At 56.4% G+C, this 16,808-nt stretch overlaps 1 protein-coding gene across 2 annotated transcripts in view; it reads right to left on the bottom strand.

The window, feature by feature from the left end:
* Positions 1 to 16,808, bottom strand: part of RXRA (retinoid X receptor alpha) — a 117,103-nt gene that overhangs the window by 32,219 nt on the left and 68,076 nt on the right. For both annotated transcript variants that reach the window (XM_074891149.1, XM_074891150.1), the window contains exons 2-4: positions 9,209 to 9,474; positions 4,308 to 4,455; positions 3,196 to 3,375 (exon numbers count right to left, since the gene is read on the bottom strand). In XM_074891149.1, the coding sequence (XP_074747250.1) occupies positions 3,196 to 3,375; positions 4,308 to 4,455; positions 9,209 to 9,474 (594 nt within the window). The remainder of the gene's footprint in view (positions 1 to 3,195; positions 3,376 to 4,307; positions 4,456 to 9,208; positions 9,475 to 16,808) is intronic.

Here is a 16,808-nt window from a genome sequence, read left to right as displayed (position 1 = left end):
AAGCCTCGCAGCCCTGAAGCAATCCCCCAGCCTTCCAGCAGTAGCCCACGGCCACCCCTTGCCTCTTCCCACCCTGCTTCGTCTGCCCTGGTCAGGCTCCTTCCCAGAGCACGTGGTCAAGGTCCATCCCGCCGGGTCTGCTCTTGGCACATTCACCTGGAGACCCCCCAGGTGTCGGGATCAAACCCTTCCAGAGCTCCATCACCTGCCCAGAGGTCACCTTGATTTTGCTCCTTTAAGCCAACTTCTAAGAGACCCTTTCCTTTTACCCGTCTGGCACAGGTTTTTGGGTACAAACATGGCCCTCACCCCTCTTCTTCCCAGCATCACTGCAGGTCACAGCACTTCTCACCACCTCGCAGGATGCCTTTAACACTTATTCTCTCACCTGAGCTATAGTACTTCATTTAGAGGGTTTTACTGTACTTTCATGACATACAAATACCTTTGGGCTACAGGAGAGATACTTCCCCAGCAGGAATCTGCTACGCCTTTATGTAGCTGTAAATTAGGTCTCCAGAGCAAGATATTTTTTAGGGAAATGAGGCCCATTACCCTGGCTCTGTTACTTAAAATATGCAACAGTTTACACCAGAGGATAAAAAGCCAGCTATGTTGCAAGTGAGTATTTAGGCAAAAGGAATGAGCAATGCAGGATTTAGCCCAAAACTGTTCCCTAAATCAGAGATGATGGGGAGGCAGCGGGACTGGTGTAAGGACTCCTGGCTGGCAAAGTGCATGGGCAGCAGCAGTGAGCTGGGATGGATGCAATGGGAAGGAGACCTTTTTTGACAAACCAGGTGGATATCACAGGTGAAACTCAAGAGCTGCTCAGAACCAAAGCTCAGCGAGGTCTAACTTCTCACTTTCAGATCTAGAACAACACTAGGACATCTCCAAACCTGCCAGGAGACACTGTGAATTTTTAGATTTATAACAAGAGAGTTTTATCTGGGGACAGGGGGGAGTTATTCCAGCCTTCCCTGTGTGGGGATTATACCCCAAACATCCACTGACTGCCAAAGCACCGGCTTTCTGCCCTTCTTTGAAGTTGTCCTCATGCAGCGCCGGCATGAGACGATCAGCCAGTACCGCCTGAACGCAATTCTAGAGTTACGAAGATCCCATCTGTCACACTTTTAAATAATTGGCTGATCGTTATGAATTCATTTGGTATTCATTGTGATAATGTTAATCAAGATGAATTAATAGAGTCCTCATACTGTATGCACTCCCTGGGGAATTCCACCACCATTTAGAAATTAATTAATGGACCTATAATTTTAGTGATGCTGCCCATGCAATCACCGCTAACGGTAGGCATGAAGCAGGTACCCGAGCACAGGATGTCAGCGCAGGCTACAGTTAAAGCGTTACTGCTGGTGTTCCCTTCCCTACAGACACTGGCTGAGATGTTCTAGGGGTCTGAAAGGAAAGTGGGGCTCCAGCTGCTGGCGCGAGGCTCTGGAGGCAAAGCCAGGGTAACGGGATGCTCCACACCTATCTACACCTGCATCCCTCCCCTGAGAAGCAAGTGCTGCTGCTGAACACGCAGGAGACTTCTTGGCTTTTTTTTAGTCACCCGAGTCTCCCGTGGCTGGAGATCAGACCTTCCTCCTCCTGCCACACGTCTCCCGCGGGATCCAGGACATTCCTCAGCTCTGCCCATCACGCCAGGGCAATACCAGCCCCCCGTGCCCAAAGCACCGCGCCTGCCCTGTACCACTCATCTTTAGAGGCATTTTCTGAACGTCTCCATCTCTCCATTTAAGACTCGAGGTCTAGTGGGCCAGAAAGCTTTGTTTCCGAGCACTGAAGGGTTAAGCTGTGCAGGGCCAAGGAGGTCCCCTGGGTGCCTTCGCCTCCCAGCCCACTGCCATCCCCCCCACACCTGGAGCAGAGGCAGCTTTGACATTTGAAGGCTCCGCGTGTCGTGGGTCCTTAGGTAACCCCGTAAATCGAGCGTGGCAGGGTCTGCTCAACGCTGGGTGCAGCTCCAGCACTGCCCTGCTTCATCAGTGCTCCAGACAAGACTAAGTGCTCTTCAAAGAGACCCAGGTTGGAGCGCTGCTCGCCGCCACCGGAGCGACTCGGCGGAGGGACAGGTTTATTGGCCGGTCAGGGAGGCGAGTGTGGAGCAGAAGATGTAAGGGGAGAAGGCAGCAGAGAACTGAGCAGCACCACGGGGTCATTTTCACGTCACGTCTGGTAAAAGCCTCTTTTGCCAGCAGTTTAAAACAGACACAGTCAGCATTTAAAAGAGGCACTGTCGGGGAGTTTTACATCCTAAATTTAAATTCCAGTAAGGGGAGAGATATCTTTTATGAGACTGAATTTCTTTCTTCTTTCCAATGAGAAAAAAATCAACTATTGCGACTGCTAGGGAATGCTACTGAGTTAGAGCAGCCAGTGCTCGGTGCTGGTGCCTGAGCAGCAGACTCTGACAAGAAGGACAATAATTCACCAGGTTTCCCTGCCCCTCCTGAGCAAGGTGTGCACTACAAACAGCACGCAGCTGGGACATGCGTGGGAGCCTCTCACCTCCCTGGCAGCACAGCGATTAGTAACCAGCAAATTAAACATGATCTTTATCTTGCCAGTGTCCCCTAATCAGCTCCAGTTTTCCAGGATGTGACAATCCTGTGTTGCATGGAGAAAGAAGGGCCAGGCCGGGTGGCAGCATTTGTCACCCGAAATGCACTCAGCCCCCTCAGCTTTTGCACCTCTGCTTGATGGGGCTCTGCGGGGAAAGGGAAGAGCTCTGTGTATTTGCCATCGCTGCTCCCAATACGAGGCAGCTGGTGCAAAATGGGGAGTGCAAGTTCCAGGACAGCAAAGGACCTCGTGAGCACTGTCTGCTTTCACTGCCCGCCCCCCCCCCCCCCCACCCCGGTGCTGTGCCTCTGGGCGCTGGCTCATTTACTAACATGCAACCATCCATCACCCGGGTACCACTCTGGGACTTAGCGCTGTTTTGGAGCCCATTAGAGGCCGCGGCTGTGGCACAGAAGCAAAACATAAACGAGACACACATATTTTTGGCACTCAGGTGCAGGCAGCCCTTGGCGAGGCTCGTGCTGGCTCTGGTGCCCATGGTGCTGCCACGCTGCTGACCGGCAGGAACCTGCTGGAGCCTCCCAACGAAAGAAAGGGACCTGCAGCACCCATGGGTGCTCCGGCCAGGCTCTGCCTTACCTTCTCGCTTCATCCCCATCGCAAGACACTTCTGATAGCGGCAGTACTGGCAGCGGTTGCGCTGGCGCTTGTCGATCAAGCAGTCCTTGTTGTCGCGGCACGTGTAGGTGAGGTCTTTCCGCACCGTGCGCTTGAAGAAGCCTTTGCAGCCCTCGCAGCTGTAAACCCCGTAATGTTTACCTGCGGGGGGATGCGACTCGGGTTAAAGCGACTCACTGAGTGTCTCAGGTGCCCCCAGCAACCCCCTTTGCTCTCCCTCACCGCAAAGACCATCAGCTCTTCCCAGGGCCTCTCCCAGCCCTGGCGGGGGGAAGCAGCGGTTTCTCAGAGCTGTGAGCAGGAGCTAAAGAGCAGCGGCTTCATCTTGACTTGACTTCCCTAAAATCAGGATGCCCTCCATGGGCTACAACCTGCCTTATACCCAGGAAAAGCCCTCGCCATACATCAGGGGCAAGGCAGCACAGCAGTGAAAAGGGGGGGGCCCCCCTGAACCCCCCACGACCCGTCAGACTCCCCACACCAGACTCAGATCCCAGCCTGTTCTGCCCCACATGTCCACCCTCTTCTTCCAGCCCTGGAGCCCGACAGGCGCAGGAGGTGTCCCCAAGGACAAACTAGGGGACCACAGCACTTCTGGAGCTGAAAGCTTTTAAAACCAGTATGAGAGTGAAGGGAATTAGCACATCTTTATCTCCCAGGAGTGGCGAGACTCCACATGAAGCACATCTTTTTATCTGGCACTAGGTGACAATACCACTGAGGATCAAAGGATGGAGAGAGAGGGACACTCACTCTAGCCTTGTCTTCAGAGGGGCTGTGCTGCTCAGGGCTGAGGATGTAACACCACTGCTGAGCAAAGACCTCGGGTCTCCTGGCTCGGCTCAGAGCCTGCCCCAGACCAGGCAGGCTAGGGGAGGCTGCTCAATAAGGGACTTTTCATCCCCTTCTCTGAGGGCATGGGCAGCTCCTCTCCCGATGGCGAGTCCCCCCCTGCACTCACTGTGCTGCAGGGAGCCACGCAAACCCTCACCACACTCTTCAGGGCATCCACACCGAGCACAGCCCCAGCACACTGCTGGGAGCCCCCGCACCGGGGCAGGCACCAGCCTTACCTGAAGATCTGTCCCCGCAGATGGCACATATGTGCTTGGTGAAGGAGGCCATCGTTCCTGAGGGATGTGCTGGCACTTTGAGGACTCCATTGAGCCCCAGGGGTGGCTTAATGTCTTCTGAGCTGACTGAGTTCATGGGCGAGTTGAGCTGTTGAGACAAAAGGACAGTGCTCAGCGGGGAGCCAAGGCAGCACAGATGCACTCAGACATGGGGCAGGAGGGCCAAGTCGGGGCTGAGCTTCCACTTAAAACACCCACCCACAAAGCTGAACCAGGAGGAGGATTTGGACACATGAGTCCAGAGACCACAGGCACAGTCGCTCATCTGCTGCCCTGGTGTGAAAGCTGGTGTGGCTCTGAGCTGGCAGCAGGATGCCACTGGGTCTCACTGTCGGCACCAGAGCAGGAGCAGGGATGTGGCCAGTCCCTGTGCACTGCCAGGAGCCACGCAGGGCTGACACCCCATGAAGGATGCTCCTGCATGATTTAAGGGGAAAGCAAGTTCCTCCTGCACTGCCAGACCCCTGCCCATGGCACAGTCCCCACGGCAGCTTCACGCCACCTCGGGATGCAGGGAAGGGAAGATGATTTTCAGCGATGGCTTGCAGGAGAGCTGCTGGCTGGGAGTGAGCGCTTGCATGGATGATGAAGGCCAGGACACTCGCGCTTTAGTTCTGCAATTTATAGACATCCTTTTAGCATTATCTTTCCAAAGGAAAGCTTCACAGCAAATAAATAGATCCCAGATGCAATGGGGACTGGCTTTCCAGAGCTGGCTTGGGTGGGACACTTCTCTGCAACTTCCAGCCTTCCAGCAGCATGTCCACACACCCCTCCTTCCCTCCTCGGTGAGCTCGGTCCCCAACAGACAGTGAAGAAAGAAGAGAATTGGGTGGAAGCTGAGTGCTGGCATGGCCCTGCCGGCTCTGGTACTGAGTGAAGGATTCCTGAGTTGATTCCCACATTTCCCTGTGCAGCAAGGCAGGGCTGTTATTCCCCCGTGTACAGAGAGAAACTGAGGCATGGACAAGTAGGACCAACCCATCTTAATAAGAGAGACAAGCTCACAGCAATCCCGGCCCAGTGCAGGGCAGGTTCAGGGAGGTCTGGGGGTGGACACGGGAGCCAGGCTCAGTCAGCTCGGGATGCGGCACCAGCCAGGACCGCTGTGGCTGTCCTCCTGGGGACCAGCCTGCCAGGGACTGTCACAGAGCCTCCGTCCCTGCCAACTTCTAAATCCAGGTTGGATACGCAGGATTTGTGCTTTGTTTTATTGTGTTTCTCTACCCTAATAGAGATACTCAGCAATTGCACTTGTCACAAATTAATTCAGGGAAGTCCCAGGGCTTGTGATCTGTCAATTAGAGCAGCGCAGCCGTTCCTCCGGCTTTAAAGCCTCCAGACTGGTGGGGAATATTTGGCAGGCTGATGACTAACAACCACAGAACAGAGCAAGGTAAACCCACCCTGGAGAAATGTGATGGATCTGCCTCCCTCTCCCACCCTGCCTGTGCCAGCTGATGAATCAAAGGCAGCCGGGAGCTGATGTCACCAAGATACAGGCTCCTGGGCTTTAGCTGCTGGTTGGTTACACTGCGATGGGGCTGAGAGGGGAGGGACGAGCGGGTTCCCAGGGAGAAGCATCTCTCTTTGGGATCTGTGGGTCCCCAGGCACACCAGCTCCAGCATTCCCCCAGTGCACTTCTTGAGAAACGGAGCCATTTTCCAGGTGCAGCTGGTGGCTACGGCTCGTGTCGCGCTGCGTCACCGGCCGCTGCCACATGGCAGCAAGGGCAGAGGCCATCGGCCGCCTGCTGAAGATAAGCCCTCTGCCACCACTTCTCCCAGCCCCAGCAGCCCCCCAGGAGCAGCTGGGGGGGGGGGATGATGGGCAGAGCAAGACGGGCCAAGCCCCTGCACCAGCTCAGGAGGGTGGGGGGTCCCATGCATCAGCAGGACGCCCCAGTCAGAGCTGAGTCAGCCAGGGGCTGGGGTGGGGGAAGTCACTGGTTCCTCTCACAGCGCCGGCCCAAAACCTCAGCCCAGGCACCACGTGCTCGCTGGGGTTCCCACACCAGCCCGGCGCCTGCCCCGTGCCTTCCCCTCGCTGCTGGCGGCCGCCGAGTGAAACCGGCAGCACGTGCAGGCAGGGAGGAGGCAGAAGGGGAGGCAGCGGCCGGCGGCCTTGGCACAGCACTTCTGCTCTGGGGCAGGACAACTCTGGCTCAGCAAGTGAGAAGGGACGAGGGAGGAACCAGCGCTCTGCTTCCCCAGTGACGCCGGGACTCCTCGGCTCCTCTCCCTTCCTTGTTCAGTTCATTGCACCAGGGACGGAATCCTGTCCCTTCTGGCAAGCAGAGCTTTATTCCTCCTCCCATCCAAAAAAAACAAACCCCTTCTCCGGTCCCCCAGGCACCCTTACAAAGAGCATTGTGCAAAGGCAGAGAGCGGCTCTGGAAAAGCCTAATCCCGTGTCTGATCTCTCCCCGCTCGCCCCCGGGCGCCCCGAGCTGCTGCCAGCGATGCCTGGGGCGGCTGCGCCTGAGAATCCCGTGGAAAGTCCCTCCCTTTCAGCTCTTACTGAAAATCCTGCACTTTTTTTTTCCTGTCTTCCCAGAATTTTTAGGTAAGAGGGTTTAAATATGTGCTAAATCCCAGTAAGCAGCAGAGCTGCTGGGTCTAACCTCCCAGTCTGGCTAGGACCTTGCTCACCACTGCAAATCTCACCCCTGGCCCAGCTCGGTGCCAGCATCCCCTCCTGGAGGGGGTCTGGCGGCTCCCTGGGGGCTGGGATCCTGTGGCAGGACACCTTGCCTCATGTCTGGATTTTGGGGCTTCATTTGGGAACCATGCAAGGTCCTAGAAAGTGCTGGAAGGAGGGTGCTGGGAGCGCTTTGAGCATCCTCCAGCGCCGGCACCAAGGGCTGCTGGTTCCTCACCTCCACTGGACCAAACCAGAGAGGGAAAGCACTCTGGATTTTGGGAGCTCGCTGGCTCCTTCCCACCCCGGTGCCGGCAGGAGCTGGGGTGGAGGGGCCCCACCCTGTGGGACCCACCGCACCTCGCACGCCCCGTGCCCTTCTGCTCTGCTGGCTTTTCCAGAGGCGACGAGGCATGGCCTGATGGCAAGTGGCATCTGCCATCTGATTCAAACCACCTTCCATCAGTGCCATCCCCGCCCGGCGACGGGGGCCGCACGCCTCATTACCCCCAGCGCTTTGCCGACCGGTGCAGTGACGCGGGGGGCCACGCTCCCCTCCGAGCATCCTCCCACACCCTCCTCCTCCTCCTGTGCTCCTCCACAGGCCCAGGTAGGTGCTTCCACCCACTGCAGGGACGGGGACAGGGACCTAATGCGCCCAGACAGGGAACAGATGGCGGGAGCCATTAGGCTGAAGACCTCCTGACTGTCACCTCTAAGAAAACCACTTAAGACAAGTCCCTGAGCAAAGGACGGGCGCCTGCACCACGCTGAGAGGGCTGGAGCCGCCGCACTGCTACCTCGCTCCCCGGCACCATCTGACCACGTTCTCAATTCCCCTTTCTGTCCTGTGGCTGCATTTCATTTCAGTTCCCTCAGCTCGCCAGTCCCTAAAGCCAACCGCGCCTTAGAATTGACGCTGGGGGTGCATCACCCCTTCCCTGTTTCCTCCCCAGCTTGCGGCTCACCCCCGCATTGCTTCACATCCCCCCTTCCCACTGCTTCCCCACCATTTTGGTGCTCTCGCTGCTAATTTTGCTCTGGCCGCCCATTCCCAGGCGCCGTTTCAGTTCCTCTTCCCTTGGCCACGGGACGGGAGGTGGCACGTCCACCCCACACATCTCCCGCGCTGGGGAGCGGGACCCAGCCACAGGTCCCCGCACATCTATGGGGGTCACGGGCTGGATCCTGCCTGGAGAAGCCCCTCAAAAGGCAAATAAAGCTGTCACCCCTCCAGCCAACATGGGGATGCTGGGGAAACTGCCTGGGGGTCCCCAGGGTTGGGACTCAGCACAGCACAGCCCTCCCCAGCCCCGGGTAGAAAGACCTGTTATCTCTGGAAATAAATCAGGCCAATATTTAAAAATAAAGGTGCCGGCAGGTGCTTGACTCCCAGAGAAGGCCTGGAATAAATAAACCCGCAGCGAGTGGCAGGTGGCGGCCAATTCCTTAATCTGCCCTTTTACTAAACATATACCGTGCGAGCAGCCAGCAACAGGTGGCAGGGGCTGGCCTGCGCGCCCCGATCTTGCTATTTTTAAAAAGAGCTTATCTCTCCGTAGTTGGAGGTTTTTTACATAATCTTCAGCCAGCGAATGCCAGTCCTTCCCCTGCAAGGAGAAAGGGGCAGCGGGCAGGGGACCCCTCGACGCGTGCCATGGGGACCACGGGCTGGCCCTGGAGGGGACGTGCAGCTTCCCAGGGAGGGGATGGGACTGCTCAGGCGAGGAACACGGGGTGCAGACAGTCCAAGGGTGGCTCAGGCTCCTGCCAGAGCTACACCAGCCCCCGGGTGACCCAGGGGTAGTCACTGCTCCCCTTTCATCCCCAGCCTGGGGATGAACAGGGGAGGATGGGAGGGGACAAGTGATGGGAGGTGATGGATGGCCGTAGCCTGGCTGTGCTGGTCCCTCATAACCCACCGAGGGCAGCCCCAAAGGCGGCTGCAGCCCCCCAACTCTGGCCAGAGGAGCACAATGCCTCTGGCTTAGTTTCCCCCTTGGGCTTCTGCTTTTTTACTCCCTTCAGCACCTGCTTGCAATGGGGTTTATCTCCCTGTGTGTGCCCAGCCAGCCCAGCTTCCTGAGAGCCAGGGCTTGCAGTGGGGAGCCCAGAGCCGGTTCTGGATCAGCAAACCCAGGGAGGTGGCTTCTCCCCGGCTAAACAGGCAGCAGCAATGTCCCTGCCACCTTCCCCTTACCTGCGGGCTGCTGGTGCCAAATCCCAGGCTGGGGGTGGAGGGGACGGACATTGAGTGCGGGCCCATGGGGGAGCTGATGACGGAGAACGGAGGTCCCATGCCGTTGATGGGCGAGCTCAGGGTGCTGATGGGCGAGTGGAGCTGGCCTGGGGAGCCCAGCGAAGAGCCGATGCCCGGCCCAATGGACGGGTGGAGGGATGGGGTGGCCATGGGCCCCCGACTCGTGGGAGAGTTCAGGGACGTCGAATTGACTTGGTTGGAGAAATCTGTTAAGAGAGGAAAGAGAGAAACGGGGCTGAGTCTCCCGTCTAGGACAGGCACATCGCCACAGCAAGCCCTACGCAGCAGCCCCCCGCTCCTCACCCCGCCGAGGGGCTGTTTTTCAACCTGCCCCCGAAATTCCCAATGCACCCTCCATCTTTCAAACCCCCCTTCTGCTGGAGTGCCTACGCGGGCGTTAAGGCAGCTGCTGAGAACATTCCCACCTCACCAGCCCATCGTCACTGCCCTCCTCCATCTCGCCCACCGCTGCATCCCAGCTCTAAACTCTGCCGCAGAGGCAGCATCGCTGCTCCAGCTGATGCACGGGTAGCAACCCCATCACGGGAGTGGACAGATGCCCTTCCTTGCTACAGAATAATTCAAATTTATCACAGCATCGCAGGGCCAGGCCATGCGTGGGGAGCACTGAGGAGCAGCGCCTGCGGGGCTGCCCGCTGCGGCAGCAGGGAGGGCAGTTTGGCGGCGAAAACGTGTTTTTGTGCATTGCACGGGGTGGGGGGGGGTTCTGTGTCTGCCCAGGGCACGAGCGTGCGATGGGGAAGTCTGAGTATGTCGGCAAGGAGGAACAGGCCAGCCTGCTGGGCGGGTAGCGGGGGGCAGCTTTCTGCAGGCAGCAGCGGACGGGCTGTGTCTGCCTGCGCCCCAGCAGCTCCGTTGTCCCGGGGGAGCGGGAGAAAGGCGGGGGGCGGGAAGGGGGGGGGTGTTAAAAATAGACACCGATTCTCCCGAGAGGAGACATGTAGCCATTCCTGGCACATTTCCTCCTCATCCTGTCACGCTGCTTGCAAAACAATCCCGAGCGAGGAAGGGGCTGGCTCGTGGCCCCCAGCGGGCTGCAAGGAGGAGCTGCTGGAAGGCAGCGTGGGCAGACAGGCAGCGTGGGCAGGGGCCCCACGGCATCGCCATCGCTCACCCCAACACTTGCTGGGACCCCCCAGTTCACATCAGCAAACATGGCCCCAGAGCGGGGTAGGCTGCTTGGCCAATAGCTGTTCACAGGCAGGTCTGGGAGCCACTGCTTTCAGCTACAGGCCCCAAAGTTAACTAAATTCTGGGAAATAGTGCCTTCAGCCACCTGCATGGGGTCAGCTGTCTCCCCAGGATTTCGGAGTAATTAGTATAGGAACGTCACCCAGTGAGAAACACGCTTGATGAACCCACAGCAAGCCCAGCCCCAGCAATCTTCCCCGCAGATCACTGATCCCAGAGGGGAAACCTCAGCAGGAAGAAGCGAAGGCCCAGCCAAGCAGTGATGCTCCTCTTGCAGTCGTGCAGCCAGCACCCCACTGCTGCACCCAGAGTCCCACCATTCCACCCAAAGTCCCATCACTGCACCCAGAGTCCCACCATTCCACCCAGAGTCCCATCACTGCACCCCAAATCTCACCATGGCACCCAGCATCCTGCTGCTGCACCCTAAGTCCCACCATTGCACCCAGAGTCCCACCACGGCACCCAGAGTCCCATCGCTGCACCCCAAGTCCCACCACTGCACCCCACACGGTCACACCTCCTGCCCTGGCACCTTCCTTCCAGCCTTGATTCAGCCCCATCCCTGCCTCGCAAGGGTGCTGGTGGGGCACAGAGACCCCCGAGGGTTTCCCCCACGCAGAGCCATTGCCACGGGCAGCCATGCTGTCCTGACACCCCAAGCTCCCCGTGGCACGTGTCCCCCCCACGCAGCCCAGCCGCCCCCAGCACCCCCCTGATGCACCTTCCCCGCTGCAGGCATAGCAGGATTACACACACCACAGGACAGGCTTACTCCCTGCACAGATAATTCCTTAAATTCCCACACAAGACACTAAAGTGGGATCCCTGGGGCGGGGGGTAGAGGAGGGGAGGGGGCTTGGATACAAAAATGGGGATTTGGATGCAAAAATGGGGATGAGGCTCTTGGGCTGGGATGTTGCCAACTCCCTCTGCACGGCTGAGGGGGACAGGCAGAGGGGACACGTGCCCAGACCCTGTGCTCCAGCCGGGAGCCACCGTTGGTGCCGACACCACCAGCCCTGGCAGGCGTCTCTGGGGCTGTGCATCCCCATCCCCAGGGGCCTGACCTCACATCGGCTCTCACAGGATGTTGACAGAAAACAACCGGTGGCCACCACGTCACCCGTGGCCCAGTGACGTGCGGGCGGCGCAACAGGAACCCCGGTAAATTCCTCGAGGCTTCAGGGTCTGCTCCTAGGGTTTAGTCTAGTCTGCTCCTGGGGTTTAGTCTGCTCCTGGGGTTTAGCACAGCAGGACCGTGCTGCCTGGCTCTCTGCTTTTTGGTCTTTACACGGGAGGAAAGGCAGGAGCTCGTCCTGCAGCAGTTGTGTGTCTGGGCACGGGGTCCCAGGCAGGACCCTCAGAAACACCCGTCAGCAAGGTGATGCACGGAGACCTTCCAAGGATGTGCTGGATCCCCGGGCCAGGGGAAACAGGCACTTGACCTGCTGGCCAAGGGAAGGCAGCGAAGCACAGTCCTTCCTTTTAAAAGATCCTGAATATTTAAGGCAGGAGAGGTCACAGGCAGGTTACTGGCGACCAGCCCGTGCCTACTCAAGCACATCAGAAAGCAAAGCACGTGCGGAACCGACACCTCTCCCAAAATACCCATCCCCTGGGTACCACAGGAGCTCCCCCTCCCCAGGCACCCCGTGCCCCTGAGCCAGCTCCCCTCACCCATCCTGTTTACACACTTTGCTTTCCTTGCAGAGGCAATCCTCGGCACCCAGTGAGGAACTGGGTGTGTGTGGTAGGGCTGGGCTGGAGAAAATAATTCAGGCAACAACAACAAAAAGGAAAGAAGGCGAGAGGAGGAGTAACCTTGCACTGAACAGGCCTGTCGGGGAGAAGTGTGTGCAGGCATGGACACATTTGGGTGTGTTTTCACCCAAAACCCTTGGCCAAATGCTCTGAAATCTGAACCAAACCTGAACTCCTTCAGAGCATCATGACTCAAAAGCTGGGCTCAAAGCAACCCCTTGGACACCGGGATGTTTCCACTCCTCATCCAAACACTTCCTCCTCCACAGCCCAAAACCCCACTGTAGGAGCCGCAGCAATGGGAAACATTCACCTCCAACCAACCAGCAAATATGGAAAAGGGTTGGGTTTTTTTCCTTAGCAAAATCAAAAGTCCGCCTGAAGCAACTCAGCGCAGATGCTGCCAGCCCCCACTTGAGGGGTAACGCTCCAGAGGGAAGATGGGTTTGGGGAAAATAATGACTCGAGGTGGAGAGATGCGGATCCGGATCTGGATGTGAGAATTCTCCCCTCCTCACTCATCACAAGCATCCTATAGGACCTTGAATGCTAAAGGATCGCTGGAAAAAAATTAATTTAAAAAGGAAAAAAGCCTAAATTGACAAATATCTTCAATAGAAACAAATATACCCCCCAACTGATGGATACTGCTTGGACTGCAGCAAACGGGGGAGGTATTTTCCCAAACACATTTTCAGTTCAAGCAGTGTGAGACTATTCGTTTTTTCTTGCGTAGTTTTGCCATTTAAAGCTGGTGTGTGTGACTATCTTTTGACCAAAATAAACTCTGTGCCTGTTTCTAAATTAAAAAAAAAAAAAAAAAGTTCTCAAAGCATTTCCCCTCTTGCCGCACCCATAAATTGCAGCTATTTTCTCTGTGTGTCCTTTGTTTAAACACAACGACCTCTATATATCTTATAAGATGCCCCATGGCAGTTGGGAGATCGGAAACGAGAGCTCTTTAGCAGCTGAAGAATTTGCAATGAAGCTCCTTTTCTTTCTCTAAACTACGAACCCGCGAGCCACAAAATTTGGCTGGGAATTTTTCCCAAAGAATAAGACATTTAGGGCAGGGCCACATGATCCATCTCAAGCGATGGAGCGCGGTGGCTGTACAGAGCCATGTGCGTGCTTTCAGCTCTCCTCCTCCGCGGCAGAGGAACACTGCTCAGCTGAAACCATCGCAGAGACTAGAGCCAGCGGGTTTTGATCTGGCCTCAAGATAAGGAGCCTGGGTCTTGTTTTTCTGGCAGGGCGCCCTTTCCCCTTAGCAGGTACCTGGCTTTGCAACATCTCCTTTGGATGCCATCATCTCTGCTTCACAGGCGGGGAAACCGAGGCACGGGACAGCAATGCCCCGACGAGGCAGCAGCCCCGCTAGCAGACAGACGGCACAAGTAGGGCACAGGCTTACGTGACCCTCACCAAGGTCATGCAGGAAATTGGAGCCAAAGCTGGGAATAGATCCTGGCTATTGCAAGACTCCAGCTAGCATCTCGACTGCTGAATCAACCTGCTCTGTAATTTTTTTTTTCCTCTCCTGGCTTCGTGATACACAGCACTTCTTTACTATTAATTTCCAATAAGGGAAGAAAACATCTTTATAAAGCATTTGTCACCACTCTCATCCAGCTGCTTTAGACACTCAGACCAGCGCAGACAAGCACCAAACGCAGCTTCACTGCTATTTTCCATCCCCTTGGCATTCTTGGGTCCAACAGTAGAAACCTCCAGTTTGGACCAGCAAACATCCATGCCTGGCTGCAGCCCGGACAGGCAGGTGAGACCCCCTGGGAGCTGCGGCTGCTGAAAGCATCCGACCATGCCACCAGTCCTCGCAATACTTTCCTGTTGCATTTTATCAACCAGTGCATGGGACTCTTCAAGTGTTGCTGCTTGGCCGGGGTACGCCTGCAGCAGCCCGACAGCTAATAACAGCTTTTGCTGATAGGGCAATACCAAGGAGGGCTGTGATTTTAACGTTTCTAAACCACAAAATGTCCCAGAGCAGAAACAATTACAACAGCGCAGAGGTGTTTTTTTCCCAGCATAGCTCATTTGTACCAGAATAAACTGTACCAGCATAAGCTTTCACCAGTATAATCTTCATTTATGCTTAAGAGGCTTTACCAGTAAAACTACAGTGACCTAGCTCTGCTGGAAAACCTTTTCTCGCATATCCAGGGAGTTTACTCAGCAGCTCGGTGGCTCGGCAGTCTGCTTCTGAGAGAGGGGAAGTTAAAAAAAAAACATATCTCAAGGCACAAACAGACTCCTGGACCCACGCTTTTCTGCCGCCGAGGAGGGCTGCAGGCCCAGGACACAAGCCCACAGCCCGTCCGAGTGGGCTCAGAGGGGTCTGCAGGCCCCCGTGGCTCCAGGGAGCCGTCACACGGCAAGCACCCCACGCGCCGGGCCCTGACGCCAGCCGAGATTTGGAAAGCCACCCGCACCCCCCCGCTTCCGCTTTTTTTTTTTTTCCTCAGCACCTCTTCCTCCTTAATCAGAAAGCAGATCAATTCTTGGTATTAAACAGCAGGAAACTCTAAATTTGGGTTGCCACTCCCTTCCTTAAATCAGCCCTCCGCGTTAAGGCTTTGCAGCACTGTGGGGCCTCGTCTGGAGGGGATCGGGACCAGCAGCTGAGATCAGGCTTTGGGAAATGCCCTCCTCCTCTGCTCTCAAGTGTCACTTTGGTGTTGACCAGGTTCAAAACTGACACCCAAATGCACGTGAATCTGCACGTAAATGCAGTGCACCGAGCGCCGAGAGCACTGTTCCTTCTTTCAGTGTCTCTGCGGGTGGTGAGTTTCCCTAAATAAACTTGGTACTGAGAATCACTGTCCATTTACTCTCATTCCTCAAAAGTAGTACAGAAATCTCCTCGTGTGCTTTCCATCCAAGGAACCTCAACCGATGGAGAGGCTTCCACCTCCCCACCTTTCGCCTCCCCCAGCACAGCAAACCAAGGCACTGGTGGTGAACAGCCTGCAGCCACCTATGAAGCGGGATGCTGAGAGCAACGGGCAGGCAGCAAATCTGGGCAGGACACAGGGGTCTGACCGTAGTTTTCATGTCAAAATGGCCATGGGAATACAGTGACCACAAGAGGTCAGGTCCTCACTTTTGTCCCTGATCAAAAACTTGAGTGAACAGAGAGTATGTTTACAGCAGATGAATTTAAATAGCCCCTGGCCTACAATCTGGAGTAAGTTTGCTCTCAATTTACACCAGCACAGCTGAGAACTGAAGCGAGGACGCAGCAAGAACTGCCTCTTCCCCTTCCAATGCTGGCTGCTGCCATGGACCTGACAGTGCCCGACTTGGGCAACCTCAGGGAGATGACCTGCATGGTGCAGCATGGCTGTTATGCCAGAAAATCACCCATAGGTGAAGAAACAAGCCGTCATCTTGTGGCCCAAGCACATTAAACTGCATTTGTAACTCTTTGCCCAGCAAGGAGAGGCAACCGGTCTCCTTAAGCCACCTGGGCACCAGGCACATGGCAGAGGCATCCCTGGGAACGGACACCCCGAGATGTCAGAAGATGCAGCTGTACGTTATTCATACATCCCTTCGGAGTATTGCTGCCACAGCTACAGGCAAAAGGGTGTAGGAGCCCTGTCCTGAGTAGCTGTGATTTCACCAAAAAGTAACTTTTGCTTTTTCTTTTTACATTGCTGGACTTGGAATACAAAGACAAACCCAAGAACATCCCTCTCAGACCCTCCCAAAGCACTTAAAAATCACCACGTGCAGTTTCTCCTCGGGAACCTGCTCCGAGGTTTGGGAGTTTCTGCAGCCACACTCGGCGCTTTCCCCGAGAAGTGCCGGGTGACGCCGCGGTGGTTCAAGCCGCTCAGGGACAGTGAGAAACTCAGTTTCAGCTGCTCTCTGCTCCTGGTGGGTTCCTCCTCCCGCCGGGTTTCACTCTGACCAAACTAAAACCTCAAAGCCACACGGCTTCTCACCCCCAGCTCCCTCCTCCTGCCCGAGACTGTTCAGCACAGCCGCTGCCAAACCCAGCGAGGAGCAGAGGCACGTTTTGGGGCTTCGAGCCCAGTGTCAGGGTCCCCTTCCAGGGGGTTTCCTTGGCTGGAGGAAATTCAGCAGCACCCCTCTGCACACTGCCAGCCCGGACCCTTGCAGGCGATCAACAGGCATTAGCTGCTGCCTCCTGCCAGCACTTCACCTCACGGGGTTGATGGGCCATGGCAGGAGATCAGAGGGCCCATGAGCAGCTTTTCCACTGCACCCTGCACACCAACCTCTCCTTCCCCCAGCCCAACTCCCCACCACCACAGCTCAGGGAAACCTCTGCTCTTCTCCCAGACAAGGAGAAGAAATGCAAAAGCATCCCACCCCCGGGCCATGGGACAGGGTGGATGGGGGCTCTCCAAAGTGGTGCCCACCCCAAACCTCGTGACAGCGCTCCGCAGAGCACCCCTACCCCATGGGGCAGACCCGGACACTTCTGTCCCTGCAGCCCCAACACCCATTCTCCCTCTCCTATTTTATTTTCTCCTCTGGATGCAACTTTGCAGGTAACATTAGACCTCCCCAG

The sequence above is a fragment of the Strix uralensis genome, chromosome 21 (genome assembly GCF_047716275.1).
Source record: "Strix uralensis isolate ZFMK-TIS-50842 chromosome 21, bStrUra1, whole genome shotgun sequence".
Lineage (NCBI taxonomy): Eukaryota > Metazoa > Chordata > Aves > Strigiformes > Strigidae > Strix > Strix uralensis.
This window is presented reverse-complemented; position numbering and strand designations above follow the sequence as displayed.